At 48.0% G+C, this 27,468-nt stretch overlaps 2 protein-coding genes across 2 annotated transcripts in view; both read right to left on the bottom strand.

Moving 5' to 3' along the window:
- The window catches only part of LOC308164231 (F-box only protein 39-like), a gene marked incomplete at both ends in the record, with an annotated part of 185,236 nt that overhangs the window by 53,515 nt on the left and 104,253 nt on the right, over positions 1 to 27,468 (bottom strand). The gene's annotated exons all lie outside the window — the stretch shown is intronic.
- upf2 (UPF2 regulator of nonsense mediated mRNA decay) lies at positions 453 to 26,123 on the bottom strand. The gene is made up of 22 exons (XM_080537419.1): positions 26,078 to 26,123; positions 24,759 to 25,133; positions 23,735 to 24,514; positions 23,448 to 23,608; positions 22,546 to 22,728; positions 22,290 to 22,442; positions 21,427 to 21,530; positions 20,276 to 20,361; positions 19,989 to 20,097; positions 19,667 to 19,780; positions 19,426 to 19,542; positions 18,536 to 18,721; positions 18,096 to 18,299; positions 16,002 to 16,277; positions 15,270 to 15,453; positions 13,474 to 13,625; positions 12,364 to 12,468; positions 12,119 to 12,217; positions 4,828 to 4,998; positions 2,336 to 2,477; positions 1,943 to 2,089; positions 453 to 648 (listed from the first exon to the last, which is right to left on the bottom strand). The coding sequence occupies exons 2-21, from the start codon at positions 25,130 to 25,132 to the stop codon at positions 1,965 to 1,967; spliced, it is 3,825 nt and encodes a 1,274-aa protein (XP_080393545.1). The 5' UTR covers position 25,133; positions 26,078 to 26,123; the 3' UTR covers positions 453 to 648; positions 1,943 to 1,964.

The raw sequence follows: 27,468 nt of genomic DNA, 5'->3' as shown, positions 1-27,468 counted from the left end.
CTTGCTCACTCTCACACACACACACACATACACACACACACACACACACACACACATCCTGTCCATCCTCCTCCCCTCCCTCATGCACATCTAGGAGCACGAGAACCTCGGTGCCACATCACGTGTCATCCTCCAGTGCTGCACGGGGAGCGAGAGGGCAGCCTGTCGTCCCTCTGTCCTGCTGCTCGGCTGTCTGTCTGTCTGTCTTGTCTGTCTGTCTGTCTGCGTCCGTGTCTGTCCACCTTGTCAAGTGAGCTGGTCAGTCGTTAATTTGTGTCCTTTTTTGGTTGGTTCTCTCGATCAGACAGTCGGGTGTTTGTGTGCTGGTGTGATCCCCCAGGCGACAGACAGAAAGAATGGGGTGGTCTGTACCCTCCCACCCCCTCGGCTAGGTAAAGGGGGGGTGTCTCCCCCCCTCCCCCTCCACCCCCATGGTTGATGCCCTTCCTTACACCTCTCCTCTTTTCGACTCCTGCTTGCGGGTTTGGGTGTGGGGGGGTCTGCGCTTGCGTCAGTTGGCGGCTGGCGGACTCACTCCCCGTTTTAGGCGAGACCGGTTGTCCGCTCTTTCTCTCCCTCTCTCTTGTCGTCTCTCTCTCTCTCGTTCTCTCGCTTTGCTCGCTCCCTCGGCCAGACTCCAATCAGCGTCTCCTAGGGGAAACAGCAGGACATTACTGTAGGAGCTGCCTCACAGAGCGCCCCCACTCATCCCTCCCTTTCTTCTTCATCCCCTCTTCACCCCAAAACACCCTCCGTCCCTCCATCCTCCTCACACACCAAGCATGCATCCAAGCAAGCTTCTCCATCCTTTCCCAACATACATCACTTCTTCTCCATCCCTCCTTCCCTTCTTCTCCATCCCTCCCCTCACCCTCCTCCCCATCCCTCCCATCACCCTCCTCCCCATCCCTCCCCTCACTCTCCTCCCCATCCCTCCCCTCACCCTCCTCCCCATCCCTCCCTTCACCCTCCTCCCCATCCCTCCCTTCACCCTCCTCCCCATCCCTCCCATCACCCTCCTCCCCATCCCTCCCCTCACTCTCCTCCCCATCCCTCCCTTCACCCTCCTCCCCATCCCTCCCCTCACCCTCCTCCCCATCCCTCCCTTCACCCTCCTCCCCATCCCTCCCTTCACCCTCCTTCCCATCCCTCCCTTCACCCTCCTCCCCATCCCTCCCCTCACCCTCCTCCCCAGTACTAGTCAGTGTTTGATGACCACCAAGTGAGCTATTGTGTGTTTCTGGGAAAGTGGGACAATGAAGAAAAAGTGTGTTATTCCTCAATGTATGAATTTGTTGTGTAGTAACATCCTCTGAATGCTGTGAGATTCTTTCGTAAGTGGACGAGAAAGACACACAAGGCTGCTTTGGTTTGTACAGAAAATAGGTATTTCATGCAATCTTTATTTCCAAGTTTTGCTTCTTTTTTCCCCCCTTCCCTTTTTTTTTTTTAACAGCTTATAAAATAAATACTTATAAATAAACATATCTCACTTATACATGTAGTACCTGCAAAGCAGAATGGATCGGTTTACAGAGAGTGCAGAAATCAGGAGCAACAACTTAACTTAAAAATCATACTGACTGCCTTGTCTAGAAAACATAGAAGACTTGAGCTCGGAGCGGTCAGAAGCGTGTCCAGCTCATCTGGCCGGCCCTAGCCTCTGGACCTCAAATCCCTCCTTTCTCTCCTGTTTCTCTTGCCTCTCTTGTCTCTCTTGTCTGTCTCTTTTCTCGTGCCTTTAATATCTCTCCTGTTTCTCCTGATTTCTGTTTGAGTACAGAGAAGATAGATAGCAACATGGGAGTGTCAGTGAGATGACAAGCATGAAGTCCTTGAACAGGGTCCGTTCTAAAAGCTGTCAATACAGGTGTGTGTGTGTGTGTGTGTGTGTGTGTGTGTGTGTGTGTGTGTGTGCGAGCGTGTGGGAGAGTGTAAATACCGGGCAAGTTGAGGAGCGAGTCTCACCTTCCTCCAGTCTTGAAGATGAGGTCGGCGTTGGGCGCCCCTTTGGGGTGCTGGTAGCGCGGGCGCCGCTCCCGGTTGGTGTTGGCAGGAGCGGGCCGCTGAGCCAGGGACTGCATCATCTCTGCAACAACACAACAACAACGTCTTCACGTGGTCCGCTTTTATACTTAATTAAATTAATTAAATACTCTTATTCTCACTCACTCTTTCAAACTCCATTCTCTCTCCCTCCTTCCCGACGATCCACCCACCCACTCACCATCTCACTCACACTTTTAGACTCATTCCCCCCCCCACTCCCACCCACCCAGTCTTTCAGACTGATTCTCTCCCTCCCTCCCTCCCTCCCTAGTGTATTCTCCTGTACCTTGGTAGTCCTCCTGCTCCTGCCTCTCGTTGATGTCCAGTGTGAGCTTCTTCATGCGCATGCGCTCCTCCTGTTCCGCCTGCTGCTGGTTGAAGTGGTTGGCGGCCAGGTGGGACGACAGGGGCACGTTCAAGATCTTATACTGGAGACAGGAGAGAGAGAGACATGTTCAAGATCTTATACTGGAGACAGGAGAGAGAGAGACACGTTCAAGGTCTTATACTGGAGACAGAGGAGAGAGAGAGACACGTTCAAGATCTTATACTGGAGACAGAGGAGAGAGAGAGAGACATGTTCAAGATCTTATACTGGAGACAGAGGAGAGAGAGACAGGTTCAAGATCTTATACTGGAGACAGAGGAGAGAGAGAGACATGTTCAAGATCTTATACTGGAGACAGAGGAGAGAGAGAGACACATTCAAGATCTTATACTGGAGACAGAGGAGAGAGAGAGACATGTTCAAGATCTTATACTGGAGACAGGAGAGAGAGTGACATTTTCAAGATCTGATACTGGAGACAGAGGAGAGAGAGACATGTTCAAGATCTTATACTGGAGACAGAGGAGAGAGAGACAGGTTCAAGATATTATACTGGAGACAGAGGAGAGAGAGACATGTTCAAGATCTTATACTGGAGACAGAGGAGAGAGAGACAGGTTCAAGATCTTATACTGGAGACAGAGGAGAGAGAGAGACACGTTCAAGATCTTATCCTGGAGACAGAGGAGAGAGAGAGAGAAAGGCACATATGGAGGATGGAGAAGGTTCTAAGGTCTAACACCGTAGCTGGATCAGAGAGGTAACACTCAGAGAACAATCACTCAGCACTTGAATGAGAAATGACGCTCCCCCCAAAAACAATTCCACCACTTTCTCTCTAACTAAGCTGTGATCCAGTGTTTCCAATGAGCCCAGGGTAGAGCCGTGTGGAGCTAGGGAGCTGAGTCTGGGCGTGCTGTGGAGGTGTGTGTGATGGACAGGGAGCGACTCCAGCTGGGACCCGGGTACGTAACATGGTGAGACCGTGGCGTACGTGAACACACACACACAGGACTCCTTTCATTCTCTCCTGAGGGAACCCAGTACAGGGGAGAGGCGGGGGGGGGGGGGTGTTTACAATGGGGGTGTGTGGAGAAAACGTCATCGCCCCTTTATACGGTTTACCACGAACATTTACAAAGACCGTCGTCTATGAAGTCTCTGTCCACAAGTCGTTGCATAATTCTGTTGACATACGTGTTGTATTTCCGTCCACTGTCGTCATGCAGTCATATGTAACGAGTGGACTCGGTTTTAGACTTCTCCGCCCGGCTTGACTTGGCTGGGCGAAAACTCTGGACACACCCTACTACAGTACAAGAGCTGGTCTCAGTCCCAAACCCACACATTCCTCCAGTGGAGCTGGCCCTGAATACACACGGAGCTGCAACTCAGAGTCAATATTATCCTGCTGGGTCTGTCTGACAGTGCTGACTCTGTGAAGGGGGTCTCACTGAACTAACAGGGAAGGAACCCTTGACGTGAGAGAGTGTGTGTGTGTGTCTATATGTGTGTGTTTGTGTACATGTGTGTGTGTGTGTATATATATGTGTGTGTGTGTGTGTGTGTGTATGTGTGTGTGTGTGTGTGTGTGTGTGTGTGTGTGTGTGTGTGGGTGTATGCGTGCGTGTGTGTGTGTATATATATATATATATACGTGTGTGTATATATGTGTGGTGGCCTGGGAAAACCCGTCGGATGTCGCTGGCGTTCGTTCGTGGCAAAGAGCAAATATAGATGGAAATCGCGATTTTGGCGATTTTGATATTATGTGGTATTCTAGTACTTTGAACTCCATACTACATTATGGTGAATAAACATTTTAAGAAAACAAAAGAGAAAGTACTTATTTGTATGTTTTTGTGGCGGGTAGTTTGCTAGCGAAACAACATCACGTTGAACGTGTCTCATTCTCAGTTAAGCAACGCACGCACACATGAGCGAAAGGAGAGACGATACTTCCACCTGTGTTATTGCCAGTTTACTGATGCTCACAATAAGCATAAAGTAATAACATCTTAACTAGAAGACACACAAATGGATCTGTCCCTCGCATACCGACGAGGCAAGCAGACTACCACCGCATCACAAGCAGACTAACGAGACCGGCCGATCTGCATAGGCTCCTCCCCCGACCCGGAGGAGAAAGGGGAGGATTTCTCCCCTTTCACTTTTTTTGACATGCTACATTAAAATGCTCATAACTTTTTAAAATAAAGGGCTATCTCAGTCATTCAACCAGTTATGAATAGCTGAGAACTTCTAATTTATGGAAATATAAAAAAAGGAAAATGTCAAAATGCCACCATGTGAAGGGTTTTCCCAGGCCACCACACATATATATACATGTGTGTGTGTGTGTGTGTGTGTGTGTGTGTATATATATATATGTGTGTGTGTATATGTGTGTGTGTATGTGTGTTAGCGTGCGTGCGTGCGTGCGTGCGTACCTGCTGCTTGTTGCCCTTGCGCGTGAGCATGACAAACTGCATGGTGTCAGAGATGTCGGCGTCTCCCTCCCCGGAGCACACGGGCCCCGGAACCTTCTTCAGCTGGCTCTTCAGCTGCAGGGGGATGGCCACGTCCAGCTGGTGCACCTTCACCGCCTCGCCACTCCTCTGCTACACACAGACCACACCACACACACACACACCATGAGACACAACACACACAACACACACACCATGAGACACAACACACACAACAGACACGCCATGAGACACAACACACAACAGACACGCCATGAGACACAACACACAACACACACACGCCATGAGACACCACCACAACACACACACGCCATGAGACACCACCACAACACACACACGCCATGAGACACCACCACAACACACACGCTAGAGATGCTCCGATCTGATCGGCGCCGATCGATATCGGCCGATATGCCCTTGATCGGTTTTGATCGGAGTTCTCAAAACGGCCGATCAAACACGGCCGATCAGTTTACATAGAGAAATGGCGTCGCCAGTCTGGCAATATTACACAGTGTCGGAAAGAGACAACAAATATGCAGTTTGTAATGTCTGCTCAAAAGAAATACCTCGCGGAGGAACGCACGCAAGGTATTTCAATACCACGAATATCATACGGCATTTGCTGCGTTCGTCGATTCGCTCCGAGAGCGCCGAAGCGCACACTGGGCTCGACGTCATAAAGGGACCGAGTGCTTTGATTGGACGAGAGGCGTTCCACGAGTGCTGGTCAGAGTTCCAGCGCGACTTCACGAGCGTAGTGTAGGTAGTGTTCAGCGACGTCATGTGACCCAGCGAGCAGGAAGTCACTAAGCTAGGCTAAGGCCCATAGCAACAACAACTATTAGCGCGCAAGTTTTAGGTCTTCCTCTGTGCACCTTGCACAAGTGTAGATAGCGAGTGACTTTTCAGCATAGCAGGACATATTTTAGATGATAAGAGGAACAGGCTGAGTGCCAAAAACTGTGAGATGCTTGTATTTCTCAAGGCTAATCTGCCAGTGATGCTGCTTAAGAAGTAAGGTTTGAGTCTGAAATCTCCTTAGGTGCAATGTTTTGTTTTTTTGTTTTATTGATTATTGCTGACTTGCTGTCTTATCTCCTCCTAAATATGACTTGAAACTGACTGACTTGAAACAGTATTTTATATTTGGCTATAGCCTGTTTATGTTGCAGTTTAGTTTGGGTATGTTTATTGTTCCTCAGGAAATCTACAGTATAAGCTCCAAGTTCTCTAAGAGCCCCTAGTTCCTCTCATTCGAGTGGAATGTTGCACATTTGATGTGACAGTGTACATTTTATTTATTATGATTTTTATTTTCACATTTTATTTGTTTTTCCTGAAGTAAGCTACAGGTGGTTGTGAATTAAATAAAACAGATGGTTGTCAATTCATGATACTTTCTCATCTCCTAATTTCATTTGAATACTTAATATACAATGTCAATGGTGTTAAGAATAATTAAAAACATAAATAATGCTACACAATAAATAGAATGCTTCAATTGCCATTTTCAACGCTGTGATCGGTGATCGGTGATATCGGATCGGCAGATCACTGATTCCAGTGATCGGTGATCGGTGATCGGCACCAAAAACCCTGATCGGAGCATCTCTAACACACGCCATGAGACACAACACACAACACACACGCCATGAGACACAACACACAACACACACGCCATGAGACACCACCACAACACACACGCCATGAGACACAACACACAACACACACGCCATGAGACACAACACACAACACACACGCCATGAGACACAACACACAACACACACGCCATGAGACACAACACACAACACACACGCCATGAGACACAACACACAACACACACACGCCATGAGACACCACCACAACACACACGCCATGAGACACCACCACAACACACACACGCCATGAGACACCACCACAACACACACGCCATGAGACACAACACACACGCCATGAGACACAACACACAACACACACACGCCATGAGACACAACACACACACGCCATGAGACACAACACACAACACACACGCCATGAGACACAACACACAACACACACGCCATGAAACACAACACACAACACACACGCCATGAGACACAACACACAACACACACACGCCATGAGACACAACACACACACGCCATGAGACACAACACACAACACACACGCCATGAAACACAACACACAACACACACGCCATGAGACACAACACACAACACACACACGCCATGAGACACAACACACACACGCCATGAGACACCACCACAACACACACGCCATGAGACACAACACACAACACACACGCCATGAGACACAACACACAACACACACGCCATGAGACACAACACACAACACACACACGCCATGAGACACAACACACACACGCCATGAGACACCACCACAACACACACGCCATGAGACACAACACACACGCCATGAGACACAACACACACACGCCATGAGACACAACACACACACGCCATGAGACACCACCACAACACACACGCCATGAGACACAACCACACAACACACACACGTCATGAGACACAACACACAACACACACAACACACACACACACACACACACGCCATGAGACACAACACACAACACACACACACACACACACACACGCCATGAGACACAACACACAACACACACACGCCATGAGACACAACACACAACACATGCAACACACACGTAGGGATGGGACGATTATCGTTTTTTATCGTTAATCGCGATAAAAACACCCGCGATAACTTAATCGTGGAGAATTTTAATTATTTGAATAATCGTCATAATCGTATGTTATGAATAAACTGTGTTTAACAAATGTCTGGCGCTATTTTTCAGCCTAGGCTACATTACTTTTGCAGTCAAGTTAGCGACTGTTACTGTAATATAATTGCAATTCCTCACATGAGCCGCGCGCGAATATCCTCACAGAACCTGTCTCGCGCTATTGTTCAGCCTGCATGGGTAACGTTACTGTCAAGTCAGCCTCGTCAGTCAGTCACTAGGTAACGTATGCTAGCCTACTCACCATGGCTGGTTCAGTCACTAGGTAACGTATGCTAGCCTACTCACCATGGCTGGTGAAAAACTTTAGACGGGATACTGTCATTGGCCTTCCTTGTTATTACCAGGCAGTGACAGTCTATGGCTGCAAAAGGCACGGTCGCCCCTAAGCTTTAGCAAATATATTGTGGTTTACTTAATACTGTTCAGCACTTGAGGTTACATTCAATGCATGACTCGTGCTATAGGCTAAATACAATGATTAAAGCGGCAAGTAGCAAGTGTGCGCATCAAAGGCATTAGGCACGTAACATCCATGTGTATAAACACATGACAACCGTCCGTTATTTCCCGAACTTTGCCCGAACCCCCTGCGAGGACCCGGGGAACAACGGTACGCTCCCCGCGGCTGCTATCAGACTGGCCGTGGGAGTGAGTGTTGAGGGAGAGAGGAGACGGCAACCCTCGCTCGCCATAGACTGTATCCCTACTCGTCTCTCCTGAGCTCGGTTGCAACGTGAACCGTGGAATACGGGATATGTTAGATGCTTTACAGTAATTCCCCAAATGACCAGAAAAGGAAGTTAGATTTGTCGCTGGTCGCTTTTGACTAATTAAGTCGCCAAGGGGCTCTGGAAGTTGGCAACACTGGGAGTGCGTTCTTTAAACTTCCTTGGGTACGTTAATCAGTGTTTCCTCCAGGATTTTTCACATTAGTGGCGGAGTGGTTGTCTTTCGCGATTTGTTTTCCGCGTGCACGCGCACTGGCGCTCAAAACAAAGACGTAGTTTCACCAAAAACTAGAGGGTGGCAACAATTATAATTTCTTAAATAGCGGTTAAGTCATTAAAGCCGAGCAGGTGATTTTATATAGAAAAAAGTATCTATGAGCAGTGTTTCCTCCAGGATTTTTCACATTAGTGGCGGGGTGGTCGTCTTTCGCATAAAACGCGTGCGCGTGCATACAACGCGTGCACGCGAAAACAAATATAATTTCTTAAATAGCGGTTAAGTCATTAAAGCCGAGCAGGTGATTTTATATAGAAGGTGATCAAATACCAATATTGTTATGTACGACAGTATGTCATTGCAGCACTTTGTTGCACTTTACGACGTCACGTTCTGTTAGAGCTTTACGACTGTGTGTGTGTGTTGTCAGAATGAATGGCACTTGACAGTAAACGGATCTCAGTTTGTATACCTGTGTGGATCTACATTTATTAGCATAACACAAACATAATAAATTAGATAGAACAACCCTGTTCATTAATGTTCATTAATGCTTGAGTTCATGTTCGCACTGTTACTGTGTTGTGTGCCAATGCACCCCTGTGATGCTGTGTGTGTTATTGAGACCGTTGGGAGAGAGAGCTCGGGTGAACTAAGAAAGTTGTGTATGAGATAGTTTACAATTAAACGCACAGATTACATGAGAGAAGCTATCTGTCATTATTTCAACCACTGTCCAAGTGGGGACGTTATACTTTCGTTTTAGAACGAAACGTTAGGCTAGCAGCGTTTAGCAGTCACCATTCTTGAGCAAAACATGATACAAACAAACATTCAAATACTCGTGTCGTCTTGATTTTTTTTTCGATTTCAATGTATGACGCATCATTTGAAAGCTTACCATCTGTAGTTTCAGACTATGTAAACAAACGAAAAATTACGTAAGCAAATGGTTATTATTTATCTGGTATAGATACCACTTCTGCGCCGAATGTACCGCCACCGGCACAAATCCGCACCCGACATTGTAATTACCGTAATTTCTAAACGGTTTGTGCTATCGAAAAAAATCCAACTGTCCCTGAAAGCTGAGATGTTGCACTTCAACCAACATATAGGGTATTACGGTAAAATGTGACGTGAGGACATTCTCAGAGTCAGTTTACTCACAGTGATTGGCGGAGCGTTCAGGGACACATGCTTTTTTTCAGTTCTCCGGTCATAATAACTCGCTGCCTTTCTGCGCAGCCTGAATCAAAGTGGACTGTCTGAATCATTTGGTGGCGGAGCAAATTCATTCGTGGCGGCCCGCCACCAATAAATGCATATAGAGGAAACACTGATGAGGTGCGCCTTCAAGGTAACATATTTGTGCTGTGCCGGTAGGTTTTCAATAAGACTCACCACTCTCGCTGCCGTTGAATTGGTAAGAGCTGCTACCACGTAGTAGTATTTGGTATTATCCACGGTAACATCCCTGAGGGCGAATTGAGCTTCAGCTTGTGCAAACCATGCTATGGCATTTTGTTCCCAAAACTCGGGCAGCTTGAGTGAAACTGCGTTCGTTGTCATTTTCAATGATCTCCGAAAACATTCGAGAGAAAATCAGGGTCACCAATGTAGGAGTGACGGCAATAACAGGACGATGTAGTCGTTTTGCAGGTAGAAAAACAATCATGTGCGCTTTATTCTCACTCTCTGCATGCGTACTGACAACAACATTCATTAATCTCTGTCCCACTTATATCCCGTCATATCACCCGCTAAGCAGCCTGGGTGATTGAGTAAACACAAACATATAACAGTGCTTTGTACAAGGCTGAACGCCGTGTATTATGAATACTCTGCTCGCTTCACTACAAGGTGATCAAATAGTTCGAAGCTAGGTGCTTGCACGTTAGGTGCGAGAATGCTCGGTTAACCCATTAGCGGGAACATTATTTGTTTCACAAAATAGGCTGATTTAGTTGACCATGAACATCAGAGACAGACATTACGAATGTTTATTTAAAATACTCTATAGTGAGCACTGGTATAAGAACATGAACCAGAGAACAGCAGTAAATGCAATAACCCACAGTCGTCGCTGATGATGTTGCATTTTCGATTAGGATACGGGATTAAAGGCACCGGCGTGTGTCCCGCTAAATTCGGACCAATCACAAAACTGTTTTGAAAGCGCGTCGCCCGCCTGTTGAGAGATTCAGTCTCGATTGCAGTGCGAACACAAACGACGAGGTTAATTGCAACATTGTAACATATTGTAAATAACTACCCCTAAATCGTAACGAAATGTTGGTCTGGAAGCGGCCTAAATCTAGCTTCAATCTGCTTTTTTTCTGTTCTCCGGTCATAATAACTCGCTGCCTTTCTGCGCAGCCTGAATCAAAGGGGACTGTCTGAATCGATTAGTGGCGGAGGAAATTCGTTCGTGGCGGCCCGCCACCAATAAATGCATATAGAGGAAACACTGTGTTAATGAAAGGTGCTGATTGGCCGAAAAGGAATTGCTCTTTCTTAAGGACCCAGATTATGGCCAGAGATATGTGCCACTAGAATCTGAATTACTGACTTAAAATGTCCTAAAAATACAACAAAATCTAAGTTAAAGTGATTACAGTGTGTTTTATTGGCATAAAATTATTATTATTTTTTTTTAAATTCTCGCGATAATATCGTGGATCGCGATTATTTTGCCCACGATAATCGTGACATGACATTTTCTAATCGTCCCACCCCTACACACACGCCATGAGACACAACCACAGAGAGAGTGAGAGAGAGTAAGAGAGAGAGAGAGAGAGAGAGAAAGAGAGAGAGAGAGTAAGAGAGTAAGAGAGAGGGAGAGAGTAAGAGAGAGAGAGTAAGAGAGAGAAAGAGAGAGAGAGAGAAAGAGAGAGAGAGAGAAAGAGAGAGAGAGGGAGAGTAAGAGAGAGAGAGAGAAAGAGTAAGAGAGAGAGAGAAAGAGAGAGAGAGAGTGTGAGAGAGAGTAAGAGAGAGAGAGTAAGAGAGAGAGTGAGAGTAAGACAGAAAGAGAGAGAGTAAGAGAGAGAGAGAGTAAGACAGAGTAAGAGAGAAAGAGAGAGAGAGTAAGAGAGAGAGAGAGAGTAAGAGAGAGAGTAAGAGAGAGAGAGAGAGTAAGAGAGAAAGAGAGAGTAAGAGAGAGAGAGAGAGAGTAAGAGAGAGAGAGAGAGTAAGAGAGAGAGAGAGAGTAAGAGAGAGAGAGCGAGAGTAAGAGAGAGAGAGTAAGAGAGAGAGAGAGAAAGAGAGAGAGAGAGAGTAAGAGAGAGAGAGAGAGTAAGAGAAAGAGAGAGAGAGAGAGAGAGAGAGAGAGAGTAAGAGAGGGAGAGAGAGAGAGAGGGAAAGAGAGAGAGAGAAAGAGAGTGAGAGAGAGAGAGAGAGAGAGAGAGAGAGAGAGAGACACACACACACGCGCGCTGAGAATCATATTTAATACACTACGACTACACAGGACTGCTGCAGCCGCCAGCTAGTTGCCTGTACCTGCAGGTTCTCCAGCATCATCTTGTCCAGAGCCTGGATGAAGTCCTCGTCCTCGGCACACGCCACGTGCTTCAGCCCCCCGCCACGCAGGGTCACCTCCTACAGGAGGGGGCGGGACAGTCAGAAACACACACACACACCTTCTCAGGGAAGGGATAAGTGACAGTTCAATTCACAGCTGACCAAGATGCACACACGCACACACGCGCAAGCGCACACGCACACGCACGCACACACACTCTTACATTGTTCTCCTCGTCCGTCTCGTTCTCTTTGTTGGAGTCCGTCAGGTAGTCCGTGTTCTCCTCCTCCTCTTCCTCCCTCTCCTCTTCCTCGTTGTCAGACCCCTCCTGGAACAACAAGCCTGTTTGTTTACTTTGTAACAAGACATCAACTTGGCAGATCTAAGATGCTGTGTGTGCGTGACAACGCGGTATCTATGTTTGAAAGGTGGATTCCCAACAGCGACACTGTTGCCTCACTAACGCCGTTTCCTCGTATCAGACACTCCCCCTGCTCTGAGGCCTGTCTCACTCCCCCTGCTCTGGGGCCTGTCTCACTCCCTCTGCTCTGAGGCCTGTCTCACTCCCTCTGCTCTGAGGCCTGTCTCACTCCCCCTGCTCTGAGGCCTGTCACACTCCTACTGCTCTGAGGCCTGTCTCACTCCCCCTGCTCTGAGGCCTGTCTCACTCCCCCTGCTCTGAGGCCTGTCACACTCCCCCTGCTCTGAGGCCTGTCACACTCCACCTGCTCTGAGGCCTGTCACACTCCTACTGCTCTGAGGCCTGTCACACTCCTACTGCTCTGAGGCCTGTCACACTCCACCTGCTCTGAGGCCTGTCACACTCCTACTGCTCTGAGGCCTGTCTCACTCACCCTGCTCTGAGGCCTGTCTCACTCCCCCTGCTCTGAGGCCTGTCTCACTCCCCCTGCTCTGAGGCCTGTCACACTCCTACTGCTCTGAGGCCTGTCACACTCCCCCTGCTCTGAGGCCTGTCTCACTCCCCCTGCTCTGAGGCCTGTCACACTCCTACTGCTCTGAGGCCTGTTACACTCCTACTGCTCTGAGGCCTGTCGGTGTCGATGCGTTCATAAAATGAGAATGCAGCCTCACCAAATCTCTTCTTTTGTACATGTGGTACACAGAGAAAACCAGCGTCAGAAGACCTGAGAGCTCTACTGGGCTGATATGCAGGCAAAAGGGCTTTCAGATATTCTGGTGCTGTGCCAGCGAGAGCTTTAGAAACAAGCAGAAGGATCTTGAAATCTATTCTGAGGGATGGATGTGTGTTAACCAGACGGAGGGAGGGAGGGATGAGTGTTAACCAGACGGAGGGAGGGAGGGAGGGACTCACCTCTTCCTCCTGCTCGTTCATCTCGCTCTCGTTGCCAGACAGCTCCTCCGTCTCCGCCCCCCCCTCCTCGTCGTCGTCGTCGTCTTCCTCGTCCAGGGCCTCGCCTTCGCTCAGGGCGCTGGAGCTGCGGCCGTCCTTCTCCATGGCCAGACCTGCACAGACACACACACACACACACACACACACACACACACACACGCACAGACGGACACACAAACACACACACAGGCACAAGGACACATACGCACGGACACACACGCACACACACCTCTATGAGAAGGGAATACAGCAGGGCAACAGTAGGACTTGAAGCCAATCACTTTGAGGGAGAAAGCTAACCCATTTGCACAGAAGTCGTTGAAATATGGCTCACGAAAGGATTTGTCTTTCTTGCCCATAATGATCAATGATGTTCAGTTAAGCAGGTTCAGTTAAGCGGGGTACTCAGAGGAATGCCTCATCCTGGTTAAAGGATGATGAGATACAACAATGAGGCCACTGTTTATCTTGGGGGGCCTCCATCGAATCAGTCACTCTCTCACACACACACACACACACACACATCACACGGCCCGCTGGTGTGTAGGTATCGAAATCATTCCCTTCAACATTCCTGTCAACACCTTGAAACCCTGAACAAAGCGTCTGTGTCTGCGCTATCATCACAACTGTCTGTGTTTGTGCCTTTGTGACTCATTCCACCTGCTACAGGAATGCTTCCTCCTTCCTGGTCTCTGTCTCTCCCTAGTTGGTGCTCCTCTTGGTTTCCACCTCTCTCTCTGATTCTCCTCATCGCTCTGTCCAACGTTCTGCCTGCCAGCCCTGGAATGTAGATACACATGTACCCTCGGGCAGATACCTACTGATCTATACAAACTTGCACACCTATGCAGGACATTGAGATGTCAGCTCATTGAGGTGTTAAGAACAAACTGTACAATGTTGTTGATGAAAACAAAGCATTGTGATTGGTAGCGAGAGGCGTTCGAAGCTGTGATGTAATAGCGATAATGTCGCGTGGTAAATCACCTGTCATCCTACACCGCGTTAGATTTGTGTATCGAGTTCCCTCGACGACGTTTGTAGTTTGGGGAACTGTATTTGTCAGCAGCACAGGGCAGAAACCACCACAATCTATCACGAAAGAAATACTCGCCAGCATTGTTTTCTTTCTCACAATGTCTTTGGTGAGATTTGTTGTGTAAGCGTTGTGTAAGCGATAATGCCCTTGAGGCCGTGATCCATCATCAGTACTGTCACTAGGTAAGGGGTTTTGGCCGGAACTCCGGTGCCCGTGACGATATCGACGACAAATCGCGGCCTGGAGGGCATTATTGTTTAATCGTTTCATAGACAAATTAGCCACTTCGCCCTGAGGAGAGATTACAAATGATTTGACAACACAGTAAAGCTCCCACAGGGACAGAGCTGAAGCCTACACGTGGAAAACTTGCGCAAGCAGTCTGACTGGTGTGTGTGTGTGTGTGTGTGTGTGTGTGTGTGTGTACGTACGTGTCAGTCAGGTATGCATTTAAAAGGTAGTTGGACCTGTCTGACTGACTGACTGACTGACTGACAGACTGACAGACACAGAGAGCAGCGTCCACCTACTCTCATAGGAATGCTGCTCAGCTGGGAAGACAGAGAGCAGGAGTGGGTCAACCTGAGGTTGCTTACAACAAGCCTCACTTCCACAGCCCGTGGGCATGTACAGCACGTACGTTTGGTCGTGTGTGTGTGTGTGTGTGTGTGTGTGTGTGTGTGTGTGTGTGCGTGTGTGTGTGCTTGTGCCTTACCCAGCTTGACGAGGAGCTCCCTCTCCAGCTCGGCCACCTCCTTGGTGGCGTCTTCCAGGGAGCTGCTGAGACTCATCTTGGGCCGGAGGAGCTCCAGGGTGTCGGTGATCATGTAGTCTATGTCTATAGGGAACGGGTGCTCCACGCTCCACAGCTCCACACCCTTCTTCCACCAGATGTACCTCTGGAGGACACACACGACGAGGAGGAGGACAACAACACGATAGAACTGAATGAATGACGAATGATCATATCCAAGTACTTTACAATGTCAAACGGTTGGCAAGCAACCGTGCTGCTTCTTTGCCTCATAGATAGAGATGAGAGAGAAAGAGAGAGAGAGATGAGAGAGAGAGAGATGAGAGAGAGAGGAGAGAGAGAAAGAGAGAGAGAGATGAGAGAGAGAGATGAGAGAGAGAGAGAGATGAGAGAGAAAGAGAGAGAGAGATGAGAGAGAGAGATGAGAGAGAGAGATGAGAGAGAGATGAGAGAGAGATGAGAGAGAAAGATGAGAGAGAGAGAGAGAAAGAGAGATGAGAGAGAGAGAGAGAGAGAAAGAGAGAGAGAGATGAGAGAGAGAGATGAGAGAGAGAGATGAGAGAGAGAGAGAGGGAGAGAGAGAGAAGGGAAAAACACAGAGAGAAAGAGAAGAGAAAAACAGAAAGAGACAAGGTCGAAATGGAGAGAGTGTAGAGGAGAACCGCTGTTGGCTTCGAGAGGTAGAACACCGACCTGGAAGTAGATGAGGAAGCAGTCCAGCTTCCTCTTGCTGGAGCCGCGGTCAAAGTACTGTCCGCAGGTGTCCAGCAGAGTGCAAACCATGCGGATGCGGAACAGGTGCTCGGGGGGGTCCAGGGGGCTGGGGCTGCCGTCCGGGTTCACCCCGAACGAGATGAAGGAGAAGAGCGTGCGGAAGATCACCGCCGACTCCACCATGCGGTAGTTGTAGAGCTCCCCCAGGAACTTGGCGCTGCTGATCCGCCTCTGGTTGAACTTGGGCTGGTTCACCTGCAGAAATGGTAGAGAGAGAGGGGGCGATATGAGGCGTTATGACCACATGCCTAATGTGCTGTTGGGATGGCCTTTGTTGCCCTCTTGCATCGATGAGGCCTTGGGCACCCAACACCCTGTCGCCAGGTTTAAGGTTTGTCCCTCTTCGGACCACTTTCGGTAGGTACAGACACAGATACAGAATACTTTATCCCCCAAGGGGCAATTCAGTTTCCACAGTTCGCGGCCACAAACAATGCACGATCCCACAACAACACACTCATCACTGGAGCTCAGCACCCAGTCCACGGGTTCACAAATGCCAGTCCAACAGTTCAAGTTTAAGAACAGTTCAAGAGATACATAAAAAGTGCATAAGTTCACAGTTCAAGTTTAAGTTTAACAGATTCGAGGGGTGCAAAAAAAAAAAGATGGCAGGACCCCTTCTTTCCCAGGTGGGTCTACTCATTTAGCAGCCGAATGGCTGAGGGAATAAAGGATTTGGCGTAACGGTTTGTCCTTCTGGGGGGTGCCTGATAGCGCCGTCCTGATGGCAGTAGCCTGAATTCACTGGACAGGACATGGTCTAGACAGGACATGGTCTAGACAGGACAGGACATGGTCTTGTAGGGCAATAAGTCCTCTGGCCTTCTGGACTACACGTTTCTCCCAGAGAGTGTTTAAGTCACTCTGCTGGACTCCAATCATTTTGGAGCAGACTTTGACTACACTATTCAAGCTGTTTCTATCTCTCACAGACAAACCGTTAAACCAACATATCAAAGAAAAAGTTAATAGGCTCTCGATATAAGACAAGTAAACAGTACACAAAATGGGTTTCGTAGTAAATGAAGACTTTGTTGGCCCCGTTTAACAAGAGAATCAGCATTTACATCAAATTTCAATTGGGAGTCAAATACGGTGCCCAAGTAGTTTAGTTTAGTTTAGGTTATTTATTTAGCACACAAGAAATTGTGCAAGGAGGGAACGAAGCCCAGAAGGCTTGTGCATAGTTCCACTCCACGTCAATATCAATGGTTCAAATAAAAATCAAGGGACACTTACTGCACGTCAATAGGAGAAAAGAAACCACAAACAAAATCATATCCATTGGGCAGAAAGGTAAGATAGCACATACAAACACACAAGACAAAAACAAAACAAACAAAAAAACAAAACTGAAAATAGATACAAGGATAGTAAGATTAGTAAAAAAAATAAACATAGATTTCCATCTTGCCCACCTTTCAACGGGAAAAGCACTACAATATAAAATAAACAGCTCATAACGATTTTTTTCAGTTGCTTTTTGAAAGCCGATCGAGGTGTTGATCTCAGTGGCGAGCTCAAGGCGTCATTCAGCGTCGCACCAACCCAGGCGTTTTTACTTGCAGACAGACATCCTTCTCATACGCTGCTGCAAAGGACATCGCCTTAGGCCTCATTTCAATCTCCACCGACTGCCAAACTCATCCTGCTAATGCGGCATTAAACTCTCCCGATTCTTCAGGTCATTAAGAAAAGCCTCATCACAATCGGTCTCGCTAGGCCTCTAAAACACTCCTTACATCCAGAAATAGTGGTCACCGATCGGAGCATATCCCCTAACCCAGCTCCCCCCTCTTCAACATCCTGGGCTTGGCTTGGCTTCCCCTGACCTCCCCTGATCCCCTCCTCACCTCCATGCCCACAAAGAGCTCCCCATCCTGGAGCTTGCAGTGGTCCCCTCCTCCCCCTCCTCCCCCTCCTCCCTCCCCTCCATGGCCACAAAGAGCTCCCCATCCTGGAGCTTGCGGTTCTCCTGAACCGTCCCATCCCCACGGTCCCCCTCCTCACCTCCATGCCCAGGCGGATGTCCTCCAGCACCCCGTCCACCACGTGGATGCCCACGTCCTCCTGGTAGGCCACCAGGCCGGCCAGCAGGTTGGCCACACAGTGGATGCTGTTGTACTTGACGTTCCAGATGTTGACCATGCAGCAGATCAGGTAGCCCTTGGACTCAGGGTCCTGCCAGGGCAACTTACGCATCTGCCTCAGCACCTAGGATGAGGGGGAGGGGGGGGGGGGGGGAGGAGGAGAGAATGAGAGGGAGAGGTGGAAGAGGGAGGAGGAGACAGGGGGAAGAAGGACAAATAGAGGACAAAGAGGAGAAGAACAGGGGGGGGGAAAGGAAAAGGAGGTTGTGACTTGTGAGGGAGTCAATTGTCAATAAAATCTGGATTTATTAGTAAAGAAAAGTCGACTGTTATGTTGGGGTGAACTGTCACTATCTGCACCTTCTCAGTGGTGACCTTGGACAGGTCCTTGTAGAGGAGTTTGCGGATGTACTCCTGCAGCGGGGGTCTCTTCTTCCTCACGGTCTTCTCCATGGGCGGGGGGTTGCAGTAGTAGTAGGCGTTCTCCACCATGGTCACGTAGCGAGCGTCCAAATGCTGGGCCTGCTTCTTACGCATCATTTGCTCCTGAGGCACGAGAGACACGCGCGGGAGGTTAGGAGAGACATTTCAATATAGCCGATAGGAAAGGTTCTTTGAAGCACCTAAAAAAAACGGAACTATATTGTATTTCACTGTGTGAAATCTGGTGGAGTTGACTTTCTCGGCGGAGTTCGTCGTCACGGTAGCTGCTTTTCAGTGCGTCGTTCTAAGAGTTTGCTCGTGACGTGTTTGTCTTGTCACAACTCGTTTTGTGATGGTTCTATAAAAACAATAAGATGCTAGGCTATGCATTATGCTGAATAAAGTCACACCCTCTGCTTGGTCTCAGGCCCAACAACACCTCTCAGCTGTGATTTGATGAGGAAGGTTAAACAAGAAGATTGTCTGAGGGTGTCTCTCCCCTTCAGGGGTACCATCAGGGGAATGTCAGAGCTGTGCATATGTGTGTGTGTGTGTGTGTGTGTGTGTGTGTGTGTGTGTGTGTGTGAGTGTGTGTGTGTGTGTGTGTGTGTGTGTGTGTGAGTGTGTGTGTGTGTCTGTGTGTCTGTGTGTCTGTGTGTGAGTGTTTCTCTGTGTGTGTGTGTGTGTGTGTGTGTGTGTGTGTGTGTTTCTGTGTGTGTGTGTGTGTGTGTGTGTGTCTGTGAGTGTTTCTGTGTGTGTGAGTGTTTCTGTGTGTGTGTGTGTGTGTGTGTGTGTGTGTGCGTGTGTGCGTGTGTGCGTGTGTGTACCAGGAGGACGCTGGTGCGCAGGTGGGACTCGGGGGATCTGAAGAGGAAGCGTCCACTGGTCTCCAGCAGGGTGCAGGCCATCTCAATGTGGTGGTGGGAGAAGTCTGACAGCAGCATCTACAGGAAAACACACACACACACACACACACACACACACACTCAGAGCTCATGCCGTCCCACATCATAACAAACATTATGACCTTCCCCGAGGGGCACGGTGAGAGCGACGCACGCGCCCTACCTTCAAACAGTGAAGGGTGTCCGTCTTGGAGAACATCTTGAACTTGGCCAGCTCTCCGATGAACCGCACCGTTTTATTTTTCGTTTCGATGTTGATCTGGTCCTTCTTCCGTATCTAAGAGGAAACAAGGGGCAATTGTGTATTTTAGATCTGCTTCCTCGATCTGCTCTGTTCCCGAGATTCCTTAGCACATGCAGGTCTGGCTTAAAACTAGTATACATGCGCAGTTGTCTGAGGCTTGAAGCTTCAGCCTGGAGAATTGCTATATGGCTATATTAGTGGATGGGGAGGCATGGCTAGTTGTAGTACTGGGGATCCTTACGTGGAACCTAAAGTCTCCTTTGAGCATGGAGCACAGGTCCTCGGCCACGTCTGACATGCAGGGGTGAAGGGTCGCCACCAGACGGGAGTAGAAGGGCAGCAGATCCAACCTGTCGGGGAGACAAAACCATGAGGTTCACCGTGTCTTCACAACCACAGAGACTCTCCCTGACTTCCTCGCTGCTGTTCCAAACGGAGGACAACAGTGCCACCGGGTGGGGAAAAGGAGGCAGTGACAGTCTCGTTCCATCCGTGATGTGCCGGGGGGGGGGGTGAGTTCAGACTCACCTTTGCCTGGGGACAGTGAAGAGGGCGCGGACAAGCTTCCTCCTGTTGGACTTTGTGTTCATGTTCATGCAGAAGTCCATGGCGGCCTGTGAGGACAGTTAGACAGGAGGTTTCATCGTCACTCAGCACCTCTGAGATGTTGTCAAAAACTCTTCAGGGCCTCTTTAACTCCATCCATGTCTTGCCAATAGGCTATATGCACACTCTCTTCTGCATTCCGACTCTGCCATGTACTTTACTTCCGGTGCCACGTCCCCCCCACCGGCGCGTGTATTTAAAATTCAAGGCTGCGTTTTTTGTTTGTTTTTTTTTGCTTTTACCGAAGCTTTCAATCACCGATGTGGGTCGATTTATCCAGGGATCTTGCGCTACCGCAGCAAGTAAAAAGGAAAAGGGATTTAGACTATATGTTTCAAGCTACATCGGAAATAAAGTACATGGCAGAGTTGGAATGCGGAAGAGAGTGTGCATATAGCCTATTATCGTGATCAAATATCTTATCCCCAAAAAAACGTAACATGACTCTAAATATAAATAAACAGCTATGGCAAAACATCATAACAGCCACTCAGGAGTGTCCTCATGTCTGTTATGGCTAAACTGACATTTTCATTAGAAAACTCTAGGGGTGTGTGTGTGTGTGTGTGTGTGTGTGTGTGTGTGTGTGTGTGTGTGTGTGTGTGTGTGTGTGTGTGTGTGTGTGTGTGTGTGTGTGTGTGTGCTACAGATGTCAACTTTTAGTTTTCATATTTGGCAGCCTGGGCCATGTTCATAAGTCTGTTGTTAGAGGCCTTCAAATGGCTGGTCTACCCAAGAGAAGGGCCAAACAGTTAGCAAAATATTGCTCAGTATCCGCTGTTATTGGTAGCCGCTCAATATGGAGAAGGCGGTGCTTCCTGTACCCATAAGCTGAATACTGTCTGTTTTACAGTACTGATACTGTATCTGTCAACCCACTGGTATCATCTGGTGTAAATAACATCCTGTGTGTGGCAGAACTGGTTGTTGGCTCAGCATTACTGTAACAGATTGTTTCCATGATATCAAAATGCACTGTTAGTATTTATGTCCTTTAGAATTGTACATGTATGTGGACATACAGTAAATAAAGCATTTAAAATGTGTGTGTGTGGGGGGGGGGCACTCCTTGCCTTGTCTATGAGGTCTCTGTTGACACAGTTGGGGAGCGACTGGATGAAGGCATCCACGATGAGCTTCAGGTGGGACCCGGTGCTGGCCTCCTCTTCCTCTTGTTCTTCACACACAAACAGGCAGCAGAGCATGCAGTGTTAGTTACATCTGCTGATCACCATTGAGCCCAGCAAAAACATATGCAGTGCAAAGCATCCATGGCATAATGATAGACAAAATCAAATGGACATACAACACGGAAAATCTCTAATTATTTGTTGCTATGACTCTCATTAATACTTAGCGCAACTACACTAACTGTGTAACTCACCATACAGACCTGAGTGGCTGTGGATTTGGCAGTGCCAGGTTTTGGCATGACAGCTCCTACCTCCCTTTCTCTGATCTTTCACTGACCCTAACCTGAGGCCTGAAAGAGACATCACACACAACTAACACCCTTCCATTATCCAGAAGCCGGGGGAAGCTTGGTAAGACACTAAAAAGGATGACGCGGTCATGGATGACATGCACAATGAGAGGTCCCTCAATAAATCTTGCTTAGAAGTACAGTATGATATATTTGGATACAATCACCACTTGTGCTTCGTCGACATGACCACCACCTGATTTATTGCTATGCAATCAACTTGTGAATTGTTGGAATTTGCTATTTTTGCTCTAGGCACAGGGTCTAGGCACAGGGTCAGCCATATTCGGCGCCCCTGGAGCAATTAGGGGTTTACGTGCCTTGCTCGAGGGCTCCCTTCCTGAGGCGGGGATCGAACCGGCGACCTTCCGATTGCTAGCCGGGCCCTCTCTGACCTCTAGGCTACCGCCGGCCCCCCGTCCGCGGGTAGAGTAAGAGTACCTCGGTCTTTACCTTGCTCGTCCAACAGTTTCTTGGCGAGCTCTTCGCTCTCCGCCTCGTCGGGACCCTCCAGCTCAGCCAGGGGGTCGTCGGCGATGTCCAGCGCCTCCAACTCCAGCTCCAGCTCCTCTGCTGTCGTGGCAACCTCCTTGGCCTCTTTGGCATCTAAACAAACGGGACGGGTGGGAGAGCAGGGCTCAGTCAGCAGGTCATCCGCAACGGCAGATAGACAAAAGTGGTGTGTGTCTGTGTGTGTGTGTGTGTGTACCTTTGGCCTCATCCTTGTCTTTGCCCTTCTCGTTGTCCTTAAACAGGATGGCAGGGACGAACGCCTTCAGGTCCACCATGTTCTCGTAGAAGTTGCGTGCGTCTTCGTCCTCCCAGATGCCCCCCTCCAGGTCGTACTCCCCGGGCTTCCCAGGGGTGAAGATGTCAATCCCAGGGCCGTGCTCTAATAGCACAAAGAGGAACAGTGGTTAGATACACCAACACTCACACACATCCTCACACACCACAAATAACAGACAGCCAACCTGACTACTCTGTAATTTGATTTCCCATTTACCCCAATCCGGATTGTATTATATTTCTACTATTTGGCTATGACTTGTCTAAATGGTAAATGGACTGACTTATATATATGGACTTATATAGCGCCTTATTCCAAAGCGCTTTACAACGGCCTCTCATTCACCCATTCACACACACATTCACACACCAATGGCGGCAAGCTACCATGCAAGGCGCCGGCCTGCTCATTGGGAGCAATTTTGGGGTTCAGTGTCTTGCCCAAGGACACTTCGACATGTGGCCAGCCGGGATTCGAACTGCTGATCTGCCAACCTTGTGATCATTAGACGGCGACTCTACCTCCTGCGCCACAGCCGCCCCACTTGTCTGCTACACTACCCCTTTTTTTTTTTGTTTTCTTTGTTTTCTCCCTCCTTTCCTTTCTTGTTCTGTATTGTCATTGTTATGTGTTGTTAAAAGCAATAAAAAATCTTGATCACAAAAAAATAACAGACAGCAACAAGACATGACAGGGATTCCAACAGTCACTGTTTCGAAACTTGCCAAAACAGCTCCTCCCCCCAAAAATAAAATCTCAAGTTCAGTGAAAGTTCAGACCATCCATTAGACACAGTCAGTCTTCATATATGAAGTCTTTACCCTCCTGCACGGTCTTGTCCTGGGGGAGATCTGGCATGTTCTCGTCCAGCAGGTCTGCCAGTGACTGGGTGTTGGCCAGCAGCTTCTGGTAAGAGGTGGCAAACTCCTCATACTGCTTGTGTCTGTCCTCACTCAGCTCACCTTTGGAGTGGAGGATACGCCTGGAGGGAGAAGAAGCATGGAGCTGTCTCAGCACTTCCATCACAGACACCTCAGAGTATGTTACATTAAAAGGTAAGTGAATATTCTGCTGTGCCCCCCTCACACCCCCCCCCCCCCCCCCTCACCTGTTCTGCCGCTCGATGTTCTGCAGCTCGCGGTGATCCTTCTTCAGGTGTTTAGTGAGCGAGGTGAAGTACTCCCTCAGAAGGTTCTGGAAGGCCTGCTGCTTCTCTGTGTTGATGATCTCACTCGGGGGGAACGCCAGGCCAAACTTCTCCGACGCCGCCTTCACCTTGCGGGGCACCAGGCCGGCGATGTCGTCCCCGCAGTGCTTACAGAAGCTGATGACCACCGACACGTGCGTGTGCGTGTCGCGGTCCGCCCCGATGATGCTCTTCAGCTGCTCGTAGATGAGGGACAGGCCCTCCTTGTCGGTGAAGAGGCCCACGATGGTGAGCTCTGCAATGAAGCGCAAGTCTGTGCGCAGCTTGCTCACGTTGGGTGCCTTCTCCTCCTTACGCGCCTCGAAGTGCTTCTTCCAGGCCTGCAGAAGCAGCGGGGCGAACTCCGCATAGCGCTGGTGAAAGAGGGAGCACAGGTGCACGGCACAGCCCACGTCGGAGATCTTCAGCTTGGCTTCCACTACAGAGCTCACCGCCTCGCCGATGTACTTGCTGAGGTTGAGCGAGCCAAAGTCGTTGGAAAGGGCGTCGCGCTGCTGCTCGGTGAGCGTGCGCAGCTTTTTGACAAAGGCGGTGTTCTTCTTCAGGCTGGAGTCGAGCCGACTGAAGAAGGCCTCCTCGGGCCGGCCCTCGTGGGCGTTCTGGTTCCGGCCGCGCAGCTCCTTCCTGCACTGGTGGCGCTCCCAGGCCTCCTGGTGCAGCTGGTGGCCCTCCTCCTTCTCCCTGGGTGAGGAAGAGAGATGAAGAATACAGGCTTGTTCAAATCACAGCGTTTAGCCTTGTCAACACACAACCCAGACTACATTGTCTATATCATTATATCAACTTAAAAACAACAGATACTATGGACAGACCTGTATTGTGGAAAGCTGAAAGAATCTGAAAGAATCTGCACATCGCTTTGCTTACACCGCCCCCCCAAGCAGTATAACCAGTAGCGAGTGCTTTCCAAGAATTGATCTCTTACTTGAGTTGAGCTGCCTCCTCTTCACGCTGCCTCTTGGCCTCCTCCTCCATAATTCTCTTCTCCTCCTCTTCCTGCAGCCGCTTGTCCTCTTCCTCCTTTTTCCTTTGCTCCTCCTCAGCCTTCTGTTTCTCCTCCTCTTTCTTTTTACGCTCCTTCTCTTCTCTCTTCCTCTTTTCCTCCTCCAGGCGCCTCCTCTTATCCTCTGCAGCCTTGCCACTGTCTTTTTTGCCACTCACCTTGGCCTCATCCCTCCCTTTCTCTCGAGAGGAGGCGGGACGCCTCTCACCATCCCTCTCTTTTTCTTTTTCCTTGCTACTGAATGAGCATGTCTCTTTCTCATCCATGTTTACTGATCTCTTGCGCTCAGCAGGCATTCTAGGAAAATAAAACCCATGGGGAGGTACATGTAAAAGCAGTTAACTCAGTTTGGACATCAAATAAGACCAACAGGACTCGTCAGCTTGCGTAGTAGCTAGCTAAATACTTCTAGTTAGCTAGTTAGTATTAATCACGGAACGATATATTCATCTTATCACATTACTTCATGAGCTCCATGATCATACATTCAAGTTCATTAAATATCCAGCACTAACTGCTCTATTTAGCTAGCCAAGTGTTTCAACTAACCTTCCCAACAGTTTGATTGTCTGAGATTGCCGTTGGTAAAAGATTGACTGATGATTGCCGTTGGTAAAAGTCTCGAGATTAAGTTTGACGAGCGTTCCAAAGCATCCCCTGTTTAGTAGCGAGCTAACAACTTTGACGGCTAATTCGTTAGCTAAATAGCTCGCTTGCAACACTTGTCCTTTGTAAACTTTAGTAATTTGATGTGCAATTGACTGCACTTCAATAACGCGTTCAGGTCCTTATCAACTTGAGTTGATATGAACAGTTAGGGTACAATTCCTTGCAGTCTCGCTAGGTTCTGTTGACATTTGATTATGGCTTGCGCGTCCATAGCTACATCTAGCTACAAAGAATCCCACCGGGATATGCGTGATAATGATTACCGTTTTAAAAAGTACAAATCTCTCTTGCAATTGTATTCAATTGCTTTGGATTAAATATATCATGGAGTTACAATTTAAAATAGAACGTCTCGCCAAAATAAAATAAAAATGATTTCCAACTAGATAGGAAGCTAATCTGTAGCTAGGCCGTCAGGGAGCAGTCGAGAGGTAAACAAATAGCTTGTCGACCATCCCGCGAGAACTCCAGCCTCGACATCAAGGGTTTGCATAACCCACATGAACACATCCATTACAGTCATGATTATAGAATATCTTTCACTTCAAAAAAACATCCAGAAACATTGTTACCTTCGATTTCTGTCAACATAAACATCGAACTTGAGTGCTAGGCAAAAAAAATCCTGTGTGTGCAAGAGGACCACTAAACTGAAGTTCTGCAAGTAATGCCTGATACAAATGTTCATCACCTTTGTCAATTGATGTGACGTAGAGTTCGTACATTGTCAACAAATTATATGAAAAATGTAATTCAATCGGAAGGTATCATTTTTGTTGAATGTGTAATTGTATCAATGCACACACACCTGCATATTTGAACAGGCTTTGTCACAGATGCCACAAGGGAGTGTGTCTGCAGAGGCAACAGCTTCTGAGTGAAAGTAGTACCCGAGATTGAGGCTTTGGGTATTACTCACTGTGGAGTAGATGTAGGTAATGTCAGCTTTCCGCCAATAACAAAATATAATTCAACATAATCCTCTGAAAGATTAATTGGTTGATGTGAACTTTACAATGTAATTCATATAAATGGAGAGACAGCTGCATCTGTTGAGCACCAAGCCTTTATCAGTAGCGTTTCCTTCAACTGCACGGTTGTAAAAACATTATTGAGTGCCCAGGGGGCCGTTCCACTAAGCGAGATTAACTCTGATCCAAGCGATTAACTCTGATCCAGGTTGAAATAAGCTTGCAGTCGGTTCCATCAATGTGGCTCAAATAATTCGCTGCTTGGTTGCTATGCAACATATCCTTCTGAGTCAGATATAATTAGCCTGGTCCCGAGCAGACTTACAGGCTGGCTAACGTAATGCTTGCGTCAAAAAAGGCTCACAGGCGGAAACTACATCCCGAACGACAGTTCCTCAAGTGTCTTTTAGGAAATATTAGTTCCCACTTCACACGAGATAGATAGATAGATAGTTTGACTGTGTGATAGATAGATAACCTGATATTTTGAAAGTGTGATAGATCGATAGATAAATAAATTAAAAAGTGTACAAAATAAAATAAAATAAATAGGTATGTCTATCAACTTGCATTGCTTTTGTCACAGCGGTCTGGCTGGCGCAGTGGTTAAGGCAACCAGCTAAAGTTCTGAAGGTTGCGGGTTTGAGACTTGATTTAAGTGTTTTTTTTTTTTTTTTTACATTTAACCGAAGCCTTCATGCAAATCGATTTACAACATATATATATATATATATATCTGTCTAAGTGAATCATCTATCCATCAGTAATCGTAAGAAAAAATAATCTATGCCAAATCCAGGGTCTAGTTTAAGAACATAATTTACTCAGAAAGGCTTCAAACACCATTGTAATCGTGTCAGTTCTTGTAAATTAGCCTGCACCATCATTTTATAGCCTATATACTTACTATTACTATATTTTAGATGAGATTTTAGATTAGATTCAGACAACGAAATGCAATAAAAAAAGTATGTCTGAAGAGGGATTCGAAC

Source organism: Nansenia antarctica (genome assembly GCF_963989245.1).
Source record: "Nansenia antarctica genome assembly, chromosome: 8".
Lineage (NCBI taxonomy): Eukaryota > Metazoa > Chordata > Actinopteri > Argentiniformes > Microstomatidae > Nansenia > Nansenia antarctica.
The sequence above is the reverse complement of the archived record's forward strand: the minus strand, read 5'-3'. Positions and strand labels throughout refer to the sequence as shown.